We start from the raw sequence: 16,494 nt of genomic DNA, 5'->3' as shown, positions 1-16,494 counted from the left end.
CTGTTTAAATAATTGTCGATGCCTTGGTCACAATTTTTGCTTTTAGTAGCAGAGCACAGTGTATTTTACATGGTCTGAGAGGTTTTTCTGAAGACACAGGAGCAACTTTTATATCGAGGTCAAACTCTTAGGAAAGCTTCTTCTGCGGTGCTCGTTTTTGCCTCAGCTCGTTGAAAATGGCGGGTGTAAGCAGCTGTATGAAGTACTCCATGTTCATCTTCAACTTCTTATTTTGGGTAAGTTGGTGTTTAAATTGTTATTAGTGATGCATGAAATGTGTTCAACATTATCTGAATGCTGTAGTTGAAGGAATTGTAAAGAAAATAGAGCATAAGTGGAACCAGAGTACAATTCTAAATCAGGGAGGGGAGAATATGTTTAACTTTTGTCCTTCCCTGTGTGTTCTTCCTTCAAAATAGCTTTCCCTCTGCATTCAAAAGTAGACCTGCTGTGACTCTGTCTCCCTGCGTTTATGACACTACTTATGTCAAGGGACATCACTCATTTCACTCGTAAGATGACAGACTGTCCACTTACAATGCATTGTTCTCTTGCTTTCATTGTCTGCTGCACCAAGGCAGATAGAGCACAGGGCAGCAGGCAAGTTTCTGGGTGTCATTTGAACCATATTTGTCTACTTATCACATCTCAGCTTGTTTGCAAGAATTTCAGGTCCTGGAAGCTCTGGAAAGGTTAGAGTTAAAGAGCATTTCTCTCATGATTCAACCTCACTATCAGCTTTTCTGACAGAGATTTGTCAGGTTCACCAGAGGTTCACTGAAACCAGAAGCGGAACTACTAGCCACATTAATGGGGTTTGCCTCAAGGGATTATTTTCAAGTGAAGAGGGGACCTCAAACAGTAGCCTTGTAAAATTTGTGGCTAGCCAAAATGAGAAGAACTAGCAAAATTCTTTGATCACTTGTGGACCTCGCAGAGAAATTCCAAACAGGCCAGTGATGGTTTGGACTGCCTCTCCCTTCTTCTTCCTCCACTTCTATCAAGGCAGATTTAAGATATTTGACATCTGTGTTGAAGTTTTTCTGCAACGGCACTTAAAAGAGTCCATAAGTTTCTGACTTGGAATTCCTGCCCCTCAGGATGTTTTTTCCTGTTCATATACAACTGTATACACTGTAAGCTAAAATATAGGCATATGTCAAAGTTCCAAACTACTTCTGGAGTGAGCATGTGAATGCCTCACACCTAAGCCTCCAGTGACAGCATGGGTTTCCTAGGAAAAAACACAGGATGAGATCCTAGGGGAGTCTTGAAAGCTCATGAAACAAGTAGGTATGCAACCAATTTCTCAAACTTATCTTTATGCCAAAGGTAGGAAAAACTGTACTCTATTCTAAGGAAGTATATGCTGAAAGCACTTGCTGTGCATGTAACTGCCTGTATGGGACAGAGGAAGACAGCAATGCAGCTGTAGTTACTTATTTTAAAGTAAGGGGTTTAGCACTACCAAGATAGAGAAGAACAGACTTGGTGCAAACAGGAATATGGGCTGACAGACTACAATGAAGCTGAATTGTTTGATTCACATTCCTGTCTCTAATTTATGGAAATCATTAAATTGCTGTAGTAAAGTACAGGGAACAGTGATGTCTTTACAGCCACTGGTCCCATAGCTGCTCTCCCTGGTGCAAAAGACACTTTTGCAAGTGGAAAATTAAACTGATAGTGGGAAATAAAGGTGACTTTAACTTTAACTAGATAAGAGCAACGGCTGCATACTTACCTGACGTCCTTTCATTTTAAGCCCTTTGCAACCTCTCTGGGAGTGTCTCCTCTCAGGGGACTTGGGAACGGGGCTTTCCAGCCTTCTGATGCCTTTTTCTAAGCAGTTCATACAGCATAGCACTAAGTGTGTAAGTGCTGGAATAGTCTAAGGTAACCCTGCGAAGTGGCTCTGACTTCACTACATTATATGTGCCTTCTGGGAGTCTACAGCCCCATGCTGAGCTCCAGTGTGTCTGTAGAGTTTTGCATCCTCCCAGTTTGGTGAAGGAAAGCTGAGCATGTACTTTTGAAGACCTGTGCTTTGGAGCTGGGTGCCTATATGGAGATTTAAATAGTCCTTAAGTTAATTCTTAAGTCAGTTTTGTGCATTAAACCTGACATATAAGTCACATATTTCCTCTTTCCCTTCTTCAGAGTTTGCAGGATATCCAGTCTCACCTGCTGCCCTTATTCTGTCTCATGCAAAGTTATAGAATTATCTTTTTTTTTTTTTCCCACTAAATATTGATATCTGATGCTAGTTTGAGGCAACCTGATTAGTCACAGAGCAATCTTTGATCAATTGTTGATACTAAACTTACAGTCCCATCTACAACCAAAGTGGTCCCTTGCCCATACTTTACATCTGAACATCTCAAACCCTGAAAGCAGCAACACAAGCTTAGCAGGTATGCTGAGTCGTAGGCCACGCTCTCTGCTGGACTTTCCTTGCACTGTTAATTTCAGGGATCTCAAGGAAGTGTTGCAGTCAAATGTTTTCCTGAACAGGGGAAACCTTGTAGAAAGCTCCTCCCAATATCCTTAAACTGGTTGCTTAAAAAGTGTGTGCCAGTGGAGGGAATCCCCCATAGGTTTGGTATTCCCGTGTCTGAGAAGAGCAGAGTCTTGATATACTGCTAGTCCAGAGTCACGATAGGCTCATCTGAGGTGATATTAATTTAAATAGCCTGTATTTCTTCATCACACCAAGACTGAAGGGCTTGGGAAGATAAGTAATAATTGAATTTGAGGGACAACAGTTCTGTTCTTGGTCAGTTTATGAGATGGTGATGAGGTCACTGATTCTTAGTCAAGGTCATAGCTATCTAGTTTGGGAAAACAGATGAGGACCTTTTCAAAGAAGCTCTTTTTTGTCCATTGGAAAATACTGGTTCATGAAAAATGAAATTTCCTGAAATGAAATTTTCTTTAGTTGAAACTTTATTTTGAGAAAATTTAATATTCAGGATGGAGTACTACAGCAAACTCGTAATGTTCTACTTGGACTCTTTGGGAACAGACCATTTGAATTGTTTTTTCAAAACTTTTCTTTGTATGTTCTTGGACACTTTGTATATTATGAAAATAAACAGAAAAAAAATTAAGATTTTACTGAAAAGGAGCATTTTATATCAGCCTAAGCCAACTGTATTTTAATAATTAAAATATATACACCATGCTAATAATTTTGATTTATAAATGATGTTTATTTTTTTTCAATCGGAGAAATAAATATTGTAGCATTCCCGTCTCATTGGTAAGTTCCTGTATGTTCAGCTATATTTACTTCTAGTACTCTGCTGTATTTATACAGGAGGTCCTATGTAACGAATAAGGCACTGGGCCAAATTCTGTTTTGATTTGTAGCAATAGTTGCATCAGTGGAAATTTTCACATTAGCGAGCCCATGTTGTCTGTTGCATAGCCACATGGCTCACATAGTGCTGCTGAACAAGACCTACATATAGACTCACATGATACCATCAGTTTCTAGGCAGATTCAGCGGGATGCAGAAGGTTTCAGTGGGGACTTCCAGTTAAATTTGATAACATGATATAGCTGTCGTCGATTGTACAACTTTACTTCTCATGTTTAAAATGCAGTTACAGGAGCTTTACTTAGAGCAGGAAAATGTGTGGTACTCATGTCTGAGTGCTGGCTCTGTTCCATATTAAATAATCTGCTAAAGTCGTTATGGTCTTCAATGCTGAATATTAAAAGAAATCTTTTGCAAGGAAAGTATTTTTAAAGAAAAATTATCTCAAATATATAAAAATAGCTCTTTTAATTTTAAAAGATCAGGTATAGTCTCACTCTATGGGAGGCTCATAACAACATTTCAGAGCCATCTATGACTTGAGTTTTAATGACATACAGGAAGATAATTATAAATCTCTGGTCCTCGGTGATGTCTCTTTCCTACTAGTTGTCTCAGCAGGCACAATCCTTACACCTGATTGGCCTCTTAATTATCTGTCTCTAACACTTAATAAATTCTGTGTAAGAATCATCACAGGCAAGGTTAGGAATAGAGTGACTGGCACATGGTGGAGTGGTACCTCAACGATCAATGAAATGGGAGCACAACTAGTGATCAGTGAATGTGTTTGGATCTGGGATTCATCTCCCCTGACTTCAACATCTTAAAGCAAGTCATCCTGGTCTAACTTTCACATGTACATGACCAAGTATGGTTGGTTTTTTTTTGTAAAAATTTAATGGAAATAATAACTATGGGTATTTTATAGGAGGAATATTCTAAGGATTGGAGATGGCCAGATATATTGTAATAGAAACAGCAGAAAGACTTTATTTAAAACTTTTCTTGATAGTTTTACCATAGATAATATGTCTTTAGATATATGTCCTGAATAATTCTAGAAACAACATTTATACAAACATCCCTTATCAAATCTCATGTGTTTCCATTATACAAGAAACAATGTTCTTTACAGCCATGTTATATACATACTATAGCCCTTGATATTCCTCTCTCATCTGACAGAATTTCTGTTTGCTTCCCAACCGCATGTATAAATCATCAAGGAAATGTGGAGTCCTCTGAGGTAGAAACATCAGGAATTTGGTGCATAACTGAAGATTTAACTTCCCTTATGAAGTTTCCTGGATATGAATCAATATTCTATGCTCCAGCAATTAATGTTTCTTTCACTTTGTCAAACAAATGATTTCAGAGTTTTGGCCAGCATCTGGTGCAATTTGGATGCTCAATGTTAATCTAAAATTGCTGACTTTTCTAAATATTCTTTATTTTCTCTTGCCAGGTGTGTGGTTCCATTATTTTGGGAGTCTCTATATGGATACGTGTTAGCAAAGATGTTCAGCAGGTAAATGTATGGAGTCATATCAGAACCATGTAAAATGTGGAAGCTACTGCATACACTTGTATTTCCCATCTTCATTTCCACAAATTTGATATGTTTTTGTTGAGGTGGTTTGTGTGGGTAAAGATTAATGCATTTAATGATGTTTAAGATTAAACAAAATGGTGCAGTTAGTCAGATAAAGCGATTGATGTAAGCACAGACGTGTAACTACAAGAAGTGTCTTCTGGTGTTAATAATGTAGGTTCTTGCAGATGCACACTGATTTCTGTTGGAAAACACGTGTCTCTCTCCTCAAATGAAAACTAATGATGGATTTGTTATCGATTTCAGTGTTAGCTAGATTTTTCAATGTCTTTCTCTATTAAAATAGTATATTCATATATATTCCTAGGGCTACTTCCATATAATCATAGGGAATATTTTTACCTTTCTCACTATCTTCAATAACACAATTCTTACTTGCTCAGTAACTGCAACTTTGAAAGAGAGCAAGGATTGTTCCATTCTATTTTCAGTGCCTCCTTAAAAATACCTTATTCTTTTCCCCTCATATTTACATAGAAAGTGTTTTGGAGTCCCCAGAATCTTTACTTAGGATTTAAATGTCCTAACAGCCCTCCTGGAGGGGAGAAGAAAGTCCCTGAGATCCCCTCCTGGGTTTTATCTGGGTTATTAAATTACTTCAGACGTTATGACTTTCCTTTTCTGCAAAGCTAGGGAAAATACAATTTTGAGGAGGCCTTGATCTTACAGACATGCAGCAGAAGCTGGTCCTGTTCGTGCAAACGCCCTTTGGCCCTGTGGGCCCTGCCAATCTTTTGCCAAGTGTGCTCCCAGTGGCACTGGTCTCTGACTCGCTGCATGTTTTCAGTCACTCTTGAGTGAAGCTGATTTTGCAGCTCATAGATGCTTCTCTGAAAGGCACTGGGCAATTCTGTATGTTGGTGCTTTGTTATACTACCAGAAAGAACAACCTGACTCTAAGGTGTAAGCAGTATATTTCTTCCTGTGAATTTGGGCCAAAGAAATGTAAATGAATTTTAAAATTTATTTGGCATACTTCTATTTTCAAAAAAGCTTCCTAGCTGTAGAAATGAAAAAAATGACCAGGTGCTATATGGAAGCATTTTTTTTCAGCTTTCAGATTGAGCCTTTATTAGAGACTAAGTTGCAAATCTTCAGATCCCTCACCGCAGTCCATCAGTTAAGAACAGTAATTTTTAAGTGAGTATTTTTCCATCTGGAAATAAGAAGATGGTGAAGATAAGAAGGTAGTTTTATATATTTCCTGCCATTTGGTTGATGATGCTGTTGCCCTTAGCCAGTCCTGGATGTCTCACTTCTGGCAGAGGATGGACGCAACAGAACTCAGTTTATGATGACATTGTGCCATGGGGTGAATTAGGTCATGGCGGAGAGCTCTGCCACTCTCTGTTGTGGAAGAATGGCAACTTTAATTCCTCAATCAACATTTTAGAAGAAGCTAGCCATACTTGCTAGTTGACCATCTCTAGTATGATGGTTCAGATGGTACAACGGAGGTTGGAAAACCATAACTACTATTATCTTTTCTTAATTTTTTAGTGATGTCCTCTTTAGAAAAGCATACTTAATTGTGTCTTAAACTGGTTTCCTGAAGTGACACTTAGTGCTCCCCAAAACCTGTGAATTAGGAGTAGGGACCAAAATTGAAAGCATTTTCTCACATTTTTGCCTCTATTGAGGCAAAGTTCCCATTCAAAACCAAGGTATGTTTTGCATGAACAATAATTGAACAGACCATAAGGATTTGACTGTAGATGAATAGAGCTTTCTAAGAATAAATAACAGGAGGTTCAGTCCAACTTGGAAGGGGAAATAACAACACATTCTTCAAATTATACTTGTCTATATACCTTTGCAATTTCCATCAGAAGATAAATATGACAACTTCCAGACATTTTTGCTAATCTTGGCACCAGCCACATTGGAAAATATTCTTTGAACATTCTTCTTTGTTTTGGCCTTTGGCCTTAGTCAGTCCTGTGGGAATGGAATAATTTGATATTTAATAATATTGAGGTATATGAATTGTTTAGTTGAATGTCCCACACATCAAAATACAGTCCTCATCTCTGAAAGTAATATTAGAGATCATGCCTAGGGAAAAAGAAAAAGAAAAAGAAAAAGAAGAAGAAAAAGAAAAAGAAGAAGAAAAAGAAAAAGAAAAAAGAAAAAGAAAAAAGAAAAAAGAAAAGGAAAGGAAAAGGAAAAGGAAAAGGGAAAAAAAAAGAAAAAAAAAGAAAAAGAAATAGAAAAAAAGAACGGAAAGAAAAAGAGAAAAAGAAAAGAAAAAGAGAAAAAGAAAAAGAAAGCTGCTTTGGAAAATACATATAGCTATTTCTCTAATATATCCAGCATCACTCTGAGAAGTGTTCTCTCAGGAACAGACACAGAGTATGTTCCTGGCTTTCTAATGACAAACAGAGGTTTTGTTTCTTTAACATTTGGTTAATGTAGGAGAGATTTCGAGATAATCAATTTTGCCACTTCCAGTAAAAAGCAAAGATTCATTGACTGAAAACTAACAAAGCCATTTATTCTCTAAAGTTGACTTTCATCTTGTGCAGAGACAAGGACTGTGAAAAGCCAGGTTCTACCAAGCTCCCCAACAAAATGTTTAAGAAAGGGGCATTAGAGGTTTGCTTATTTATGAAATGGAATTTCTCCATGGTTGCTAATCAGTATATTTATCAGATATTAAGCAATTCTCTTCTTTTGTGGGATACAGATGTTTGTAAGAGGAGCTTCTTGTGGCTGAAAGATTTTTTTTCCCCCTGTCTTTTCAGGAGTTGCAGATAGACAGCAGCCTGTTTGCAGGGGTTGATCTGCTGATAGCCGTGGGCTCCATTATTATGGTCCTTGGGTTCCTGGGCTGCTGTGGTGCCATAAAGGAGAGCCGGTGCATGCTGCTGTTGGTAGGAAAGAAAAACATTTTACTACCTTTAACAGGCCAGAGCTATATTTGATGGATAAGGTCCTTGCAAATGGTATCAAATGAGGATGGGGACCTTTTTGTTTAACCAAATGCTCCTTGCAGGGGGGTTGGACTAGATGACCTTTAAAGGTCCCTTCCAACCCAAACTATTCTATGATTCTATGATTACTATCATGTATTTTCACTGCTTATCTTATGCTTAAGCCCCTTCAAATTCTCATGCAGAAAAAAATGATAGATGGTCTCATTAACAAGAAGATAGGGTCCAGAGAGAAAAAGCTTTTGTTCCATACAACGGTTTTGTTCCATACAACCATCACAAAAGTTCCCTCCACGAGTCCTCTCCCACTACCTATCCCATTCAATTTAGTAAATTCCCAGTTTCTCTCTTTGCTGGTCCTCCTAAACACCCTTCCTGTCCTCCTGCCCAACACCTCTCACTTACACATGCCTATCATGCCACTACTCTGGTGTGCACCTTGCTTACTGGCTGAGCACACTCTGTCTTGAGCACTCCTTTTTCTTATCACCAAAGAAGGAATCACTTGAGCAGCTCTGACTGGAACTTCAGTTCATTCTAGCTATATGGTTATTCAAGCACATGAAAGCTTAACATTCACTTAGAAGAAATTATATCATCTTGGTCATAAGTATTATAATTTTCTCCCCCTTTTGTTTTCTTTGTAGTTTTTTATTGGACTACTTCTGATCCTGATCCTTCAGGTCACGGGAGGTATTTTAGGAGCAGTGTACAGATCTCAGGTACAGTATTATTCTGCATTTTCATCAGTGTCTTCCCAGAGTTTTGTTTCTACCCAGAAAACTAATAAAATATTTTGACTTGCAGATTGAAACATCCTTTAACAAGACTCTCTTGGAGAGTGTGAATTCATTGCAAAGCTCTACAGAAGAATCAAAAGTGTTTCAAGAGAAGTTACAAGAGTTTGAGAGAAAGGTAATTAAAATATAATGAAGGGCAAAGGTTGTTGCTATCTGTTCCATCTCTAGCATTTTTCTGTGCTTCGTTTTATGGCTACTCTGACATAGATTTGAATTTCATTCCCTGGGGATGGGGAAGGGTCTGAGTTAAATGCAAGTTAAAACATTACACAAGGGACTTCCGCGCTCTTGGTATGGCATGGGCTTTCTGTGATGATTTCTTTGTGCAATAGTATTTATAAGAGCCATGGAGCAAGGACACACAACATGCAAGTGAGACCAACAGTTAGCTAAGCTCTTTCATGAGAAGGCTGCCTGCTCCTTTGTTATAGCTTTTCCTTCTGAAGGGACATTGTTCCTTCACTGTATCCCAGCTAAGAACTGTCCAGTACTTTTAAGGCAAGATTACCCCAGGGATGAGGAAAACTTCAGGAGTCTATTTTATTTGGAATATCCTATTGCTATGAAGTCTTAAATGTCATACTTTACTGTGTAAGAAGGGGGAAGAAAATATGATAAAAGGGAGGTCTTTTTTCACTGTACTTACACCCATCCTGGCTTCCCCCACCTGCAGGACCCCAGAAGTTACCATCTTGCTCGTGGGTATCACACAGAACACCCTTGAATCTCACTGATATCATTGATGGTGTAGACCCCTGCCCCTCTCACTAGTACCTGTGTGCCTGCTGTTATTTTTTTTCAGTCCCTAATGGGTGATGACTTTGATGAGTAAGCTTAAAGAATCCCTGTATTTTTAAAGGCTGCTGGTGTGAAAGAAAAGGAAGCAAGAAACAATATTTGGGTGGCTTATATTTCTTCTGCTTCTGCTTCCCCATTCCACCTCCAGCTCTGTCCTCTTCTTCTGAGCCAGTTTATTTCTTCTGATATAATAAATTGCTCCCTGGAGAGATGACTGGAGGGTGAGCAAAATGAAAAATCCCATAATTACTGTATTAATTTTTAAATAGACCAGGGTTGCTTTATTATGTCCCCCAGCCTTTGCTTTAATACAAAATTATGTGAACATTTCCAGCTGCTTTTTAAAGAGGGAGGACCGCAAACTCAAGTCTGCACCCCTGAGCTTTAGTGGCTTGAATAAAGTGGAACACAAAGTGAAACTGCACCTGGTTTAGGTTTCACAAACCCCAAATGGAGCCCTGGCCTCCTCAGTACATTTCTAATTTAAAGGGCTAACCATCATACAAGGTGGTTATTTTTCTAGATTTCAGCATTTTATGTGCCTGAATTTTACATTCTCAGCCTGGCTTTTGAAGATATGAAATGTGGATGTTACAGGAGCTGTTACTTACCTTCTGCAAGTATAACCTGCAGAAAAAAGACTTAATTATCAAAAAAATACTATACTCAGTCTTGCTCCATGTTCCATTTCCATTCTGACACTGACAATTACTAGCTTTATAGTATGTTAATGTTTTTTAAGTACTGTGTACTGAAAATCTGGTCTTTTTCCCTTCCCCCCCCTTCCCCCCCTTTTTTTTTTAAACTTGTGCACTTACATTTTTATAACTGGTACAGAAATGTAAAGGGTGGTTGAGACATACTAATTTGGGAAAACCTCCACATGGTTAAAGATGAAAGGAAATGTCTCCTTTGTTGTTCCTCTCTGCTCCCTCCTTTACTCTCCTTGAACTGCAAATCACCACTTTTTCCCTCATTTCCCCATTTCCTCCTTTCTTGCAGAACCAGTGCTGTGGTTTGCTGAATGGACCTGCAGACTGGGGCCAAAATTTTAATAATCTTGGTAACAATAAAATCTGTCAGTGTGAAATAAAGGAATCATCAGCAGACCTCTGCATGTTTTTTCAAGGCAGATACGTTTATAAAACGGTAAGAAAAATATAATGTGCCACTCTTCTATCCAAAATGAGATTTTCACCAGAGGTTGTCTTTGATGGCTGGCATAGTCAGCAGTTCTGTCTCTTTCCAACAAGGCAAAGTTTTATCTTCTCTTCATTAGTCAGAATTGCCCCTGTGCCACTTGTTATGAAATTACTGTGTATACGTGAAAGATGCTGCTGCTTCCTCTTCCTGCGATGCCTCTATTTAGTGCAGTACCCTTAGGACCTCAGCAGTCTGCATGGTTACTCTGGGTGAAAACTACTATTGCTTTAGGGTCAGGGTATGCCTCTGGGTCAGAGCAGCACATCAGCTACCCTTTGGCTCTCATTCCTCCCTCAGAAGGTTGTGTTCCCACCCAGGCTCATTCTGGTGGTAGACACATTGACTCAGAGGCTTTCGAAGGGCTAAGGGATATTGAAAAATGAACACATTAAATGCAAGACCTTTGGGGTTTTATAGCCCTTTAATGAAAAAACCCACACTCATTTTGCAGTATGTGCTGGAAAGAAACCTTACATGTTGGAGGCCTCATGGCAGTATACTCAAAGTGTCATTTCCTACAACTACAGCCTTTTGAAAAGCTTGTAACTGTTAATACAATAATAAGGCAAAAATGTCTGGTGATAGGCAACAAGAAAGCATACTCAAAAGTCGGTAGGGAAGCAGCAGAGATCTCAGTTAATGAATTTCAAGCTTTATCTGTCCCGTTATATGGAAATCTGGACTCCATGCATACAAAGAAAATTATGAAAAAAAGTGGAAAACTAGCACAAAATAGCTGCATTTTCAGAATGTTGATGGTACACAGTTTTCCAATCTGCACCTAGCACAAAGCAGATTGTAGCAAATGTTTGTTCTAATTGCATACTTTTCTAAATGCACAGGTCCTTAGTCAGGTCCTGCCTGAACACTAATTTCCTCTCTGTGTAGTCCCGTAGAAGCAAATACTGTTTTAAAGCAAAGGAACACTCTGGTTAAGTAGAGGATGCCAGAACCCAATCTGGAAATAAGAGGTACACAAAGAGGTTGTTTTGGCCACATTTTAATGTCTTTTTGGCCTCAGGCAAACCCTCAAAGGACACATGAGAAGCCATCAGTGAAATTACTGCAGGTGCAAGATATCGCTCACATGAACACAAAGGTTTCATGATGGTGTTACATGCTAGCAAAGACATTCAACTCTTGTGATCCAGGAAAAAAAGATTTGAAATTCAGTGCAGTTCTGAGTCAGCTTAAGTGAGGGTTTTTTTAGAGGGACTAGAAGGAGAAGACCCATTTGTTTATTGTGAGGGAGGAAATACAGTGAAAGACTATAACTATATTTGAGGGAAGGCTGTTGTAGTGTTGGAACAGTATGGTAGTTCTGATGGATTTAAGCTGTACTTGGCTTTCTCTACAATTTGTAAAAGAAGGATTGTCAATGCCTGGAGAAGCTGTAGTCATTATAAGAACAGATGTATGCATTTATTAAAAAGAAGAGTATCTCTGCATAGAATTTCAGATATGATCACTCCCTTCCTGCCAGCCCTAGCCCAAGACCACCAAACATTTATCAAAATTAATATTTAAGCTGGGTTTTATATCCAAATATTGTTAGTCGAATCTGATTCTAGTAATAGGTTTTGAAGTTTCAAATCCAAAGATCAGATTAGTGGGAAACTTTCAGATCTGGTCATTGCTGCATTGGCTCTTTCCTAGCAGTGAATGATTGTCAAGTGAAAGTAAGGACAAATGCTTCTGTCCTTGTCAACTGAAAAGCATGCAAACATTAGGCATTACGGTCACTTGTCTTCATTTGAAGCTGTACCATTTTATGGTCAGCTACTAAATTAATCTTCATATTTCAGAAGGCAAAGACTAGATATCTTTCTCAGAGCACAAGGTACGTATAGCTGTGCTCTTTGTGCTTGTTAGCAACAAGCCAGAGAAAATTCAAATAGCCTGTCTGTAACACAGAGAGAGAGAAAGAGAGAGAGCATCAGATGAGTTAATTTAGAGGATGCATTCCTAATAACCTTAGGATAATATTTCTTACTTATTAATAATTTTGCCTTACTTTTCAGCCTTGTGGAAAAGTGATTGTCAAATACCTTAAAGACCATCTGCTCATAATTATGGGGATCGCCTTTGGACTGGCTGTTATTGAGGTACCAGTATACACCATTAAAATATTTAGTAGCTGACAAGCAATATGTTCTACTTAGAAATACACTGGGAATGGGATTTAGACACCTGGCCTGCTCAATTAATAGAAAAGGGAAAACCACCTCTCACCTTAGCTATAATCTTACTGTTACTTCATATAAACTGTATATGGCTGCTGAGCTGCGAACTTCAGGAGGGATCAGACCACCCTGCTGCCTGTCTAAGTGTAGCACATGGCACTTTTTCTGCAAAGATTTGACAGTCCTGGAGTCAGGCTGTGCCTTGACAGCGAGCCCTGTGGACAGAGGGGTGTGTGGATACCCAGCCCCAGCAAGATAAGAGGCAAAATAGCCAGTCTTTTCCTCCTGTTTCCCTCCTTTGCTAGAGGAAAAAGTCATCTCATAAGAAAACTGAGCCCCTAAACTGCATATTCTTATAATGGAGAAATTATGATACAAAATTATTATTCCGAGGGCATAATTTAGCCATCAAGATGGTGCGTGAATGTGCCTGAGTGCACACCTGTGCTGCTCCATATATTCCTATGTGTAAAAAAAAAGCAGAGTATGTTAGCTCTTTATTTTAATTGCTTCATCATACACTGAAGAATAACATGCAAAATCTTCTCTGAAAAGAGGAGGAAAACCAGTGAGTTTATCCATTTAACTACTTGATGAATGATGGGCTTTGATTAGGAGAAAATGACAAAGAAACAGGGGATTTCATCCTGTTGCTTTCTTCAGTAATTTTCTTTTCACTATTCCTCTGTGACTTCCCTTCTCCCTCGCCCCCCATCGATGGATGTTTGAGGGAAAAGCAGAAATGATGAAGATTGCTGTGCAGAGTTCAGTCTGTTATTCTGAGTGAAAACTTCTCAATGTAATTGGCAGAGGATTGCTCCTCGTGGTAGAAGAGTGGGCAAAAGCCCCAACTCAAAAATATGTTTCCAGGAAAATAATAGTAAGCAGGGAAGAGTTATGCAGCTGCAACAGTGGGAGAAGTGACTTCTTACTCAACACAAGCTTCATGTTATTTAAGGTGCTATATGTGAGGGGTTAGGTCTCTCTCCTATATGTAAACTTTGAGGGGAAAATAGGTGAAATAATACATCAATATGAAAAAGCCTTTGAAAATATAATAGAAGTGTAAAATTTCATCTGTATCCCGAAGGTAAGTTATAGGTCACTTTGCTCTAGTTACTGCAGTTACATGAGTTGTAGCCTTTAGTTCATTGGCTGTGGTTCTCCCCTGTTCTCCAGTTGGCATTTTCTGTGGTGGCTGCCTCTCCCCGTCATAAAGGGACTAGAAAACAACACGAGTAAACAATCTGAGCCTCAGCTGGTACAAATTGTCAGCTGGCAATTTACACTTAACAAACATTTAACCTTTCCAAAAATATTAACATATTATGACTTCTCAAGTAATTGCAAAGCAAAGGCCACACACATGTCTTCTCTGGAAAACCCCAGATAAAAAGAAATGAACAAGGAAAAGTACTCTTCCCTAGCGTTCCCCCCTCTGCCTGCTCCATTATGCCACTTGTGGGCTGTTAATGGTTTCAGCTCACTCTGTTAGTGGAAATGATACTGAGAAGAAGGGCCCAGTTTCATTGGGCACAAATGAAAATGTGGGCATGGTATGTCAGGGAAGCCCTGTCGGCTTATTCCAGCTGTGAGTCCATACGCTTGTCTTAGCTGTACCCTTGTGCTCTGTATGCTTTCTGCTGTCTCTTCCTTAAATAAATGTGAACAACTGCATTTTAAACCCCCAGAGTTACAGGGTTCCCCATCCACAGAAAAAATCCATCTTTTAAGCAAACAAAGATTTTCCATCACGTCAGCAGTCTTACCTGTGGTACACACTGATTTCATTAAAATGGCTGTATTCTAGAGTCACGTTCTTTAAGAACTACACTGGAAAAGTTCTTCTGCATAGCAGATTTAGCCTGTGTATAAATCCAAGACATTTGCAAACAAAATGTTCCCACTGTGTATCGATTGTATCCTGGGATTTCCAGGATTGCCAAGTAATACCAGAAATGTCTTTGTTTTCCAGATTCTCGGTTTGGGGTTTTCTATGAGCCTCTACTGCCAGATCCAGAGAAAATGAAACTGTGGAAGTGTCAGAACACTGTCACCAGCCAAATCAAAACCTTTGTAGATAGAAGGATATTTGGCTTGGCACATTCAGATAAATATGCGCATATCTCAGGCAGCTGTTCGGATGAAAACAGCAGCCCTTGTGCACACGGATGCTTCACAATTTGCAAAATGACCTCCGTATACTTTATAAGATTTAATAATGTGAATGTGAATTTTTATTTGCAATAAATGTCTTTGCTCACATATTTGAGGAGTTTATTTTGTCTGAAGATAGCATTTAACTCATGTTGAGATTCTGAGTTCACCATGCAATGTGTCCACATGCGTGTTACGACACCCGTAGCAGAGTTATCATAAACAGCTGCAAACAATCTTGCGGTGGCTGACTGGCCTGGGGAATCCCGTGCCCCTAGGCAGCTTTGCTCGTGGGGCAGGGTGTTTTCATTATGCGTGTCATGGGTCAGATTAACATGCGATGTGGTATATACGGTCAGGGTTTTGTTACTTGTGAGAAGCACAGGGACTAACTTTCATCCAAATAGGAATGATACATTTCCCTTCAGGGACATTTAAGTTAATATCCTGGCAGCTGAGATGGTCACTCTCAGGCCCAAATGATGCTTAGATTGCTTACAGGAGTTGGATTTAGCGGCACGTGTTTTGCAAATATGCATCAAGGGTGAAATCCAAGCCCATGTGGAGGCAAGACATACACAAAGATCATGCAGGTGAGACTTCACCCAGAGTGGCTTAAGGCAAGCCATGGGCTTCCCAGCAGTGGGCGGACAACAGCGGGCACAGATGGTAGCACAGCAGCAGCAATGTAAAGCATATCTGCCTTTGGATTGACCAGTGCTTGCAAGTGTTGGGGCTCCAAGGCACTGACAGCCCTGACTGTCCCCGCCCAGCCCCCTGGGGCTCCTTCCACCCTGCCCACAGCCCAGGTCCCTATGCCCCGTGGACTGTTGGCCCCTGATCCAGCCATGTCACAGCAGGGTCGGTCTCCAGCTCCTCACAGCCCTGCCCTGCTTGGCCATGGGGCCCCACCCTGTTAGGCTCACCCATGGGCCCATGTCCTGGTCTGGCCTCAGCCCATTCCCATCCCAAGGGAGGTTCTGAATGCCCAGGGCTGGGGCTGCCCTAGTGTCCTGCTCCTGCTCTGGCTGCCAGGCCTTGAGCTGCACCCCAGGGGAGCCCAGACGGTTCCTGGACAGAAAGTAAATGGCATCTGGGAGCATATTGTTTAAAGGCATGAAGATGTCTAACGATGCCCGTAGGGATCTGCTGAGGTTTTCCACAGCATGCTTGTACCCTAACTGCTGTGCGTTGGGGGCTAGCTGTTTTCATCAGTCCTGCTGGGCCCTCATCTTCATCTTTAGAAGCAGCTTTAAATGCCTTCAGACAGCTGCTCTTAAGAGAAAACCACATACCATGCTCTTTTACTTTAAGACCCTTCAAGTCCCCACCACTGTCTTGAAGCACACCTAGACTGCTCTCATCTTGAGAGAACCATGCAACTGTTGCTTATCAGAAACACTAAAAACTTTCCTTGAGCAGAGACCTTGCCCATGCCTTGTACTGACTGGACTGTGTTCAGGTAAAATTCATCTACAGCAA

The 16,494-nt window shown here is 39.9% G+C and overlaps 1 protein-coding gene across 1 annotated transcript; it reads left to right on the top strand.

Annotated features, from left to right (window-relative positions):
• Positions 1-71: 71 nt before the first annotated feature.
• On the top strand, positions 72-15,122 carry TSPAN8 (tetraspanin 8). The gene is made up of 8 exons (XM_086740038.1): positions 72-236; positions 4,792-4,854; positions 7,683-7,811; positions 8,519-8,593; positions 8,679-8,786; positions 10,472-10,618; positions 12,694-12,777; positions 14,831-15,122. The coding sequence occupies exons 1-8, from the start codon at positions 177-179 to the stop codon at positions 14,882-14,884; spliced, it is 720 nt and encodes a 239-aa protein (XP_086596164.1). The 5' UTR covers positions 72-176; the 3' UTR covers positions 14,885-15,122.
• The last annotated feature ends 1,372 nt before the right edge of the window (positions 15,123-16,494 follow it).

The sequence above is a fragment of the Chlamydotis macqueenii genome, chromosome 1 (genome assembly GCF_036417535.1).
Source record: "Chlamydotis macqueenii isolate bChlMac1 chromosome 1, bChlMac1.mat, whole genome shotgun sequence".
Taxonomy (NCBI): domain Eukaryota; kingdom Metazoa; phylum Chordata; class Aves; order Otidiformes; family Otididae; genus Chlamydotis; species Chlamydotis macqueenii.
Note: the sequence above shows the minus strand (reverse complement) of the source record. Positions and strands in the feature narration are given on the sequence as shown.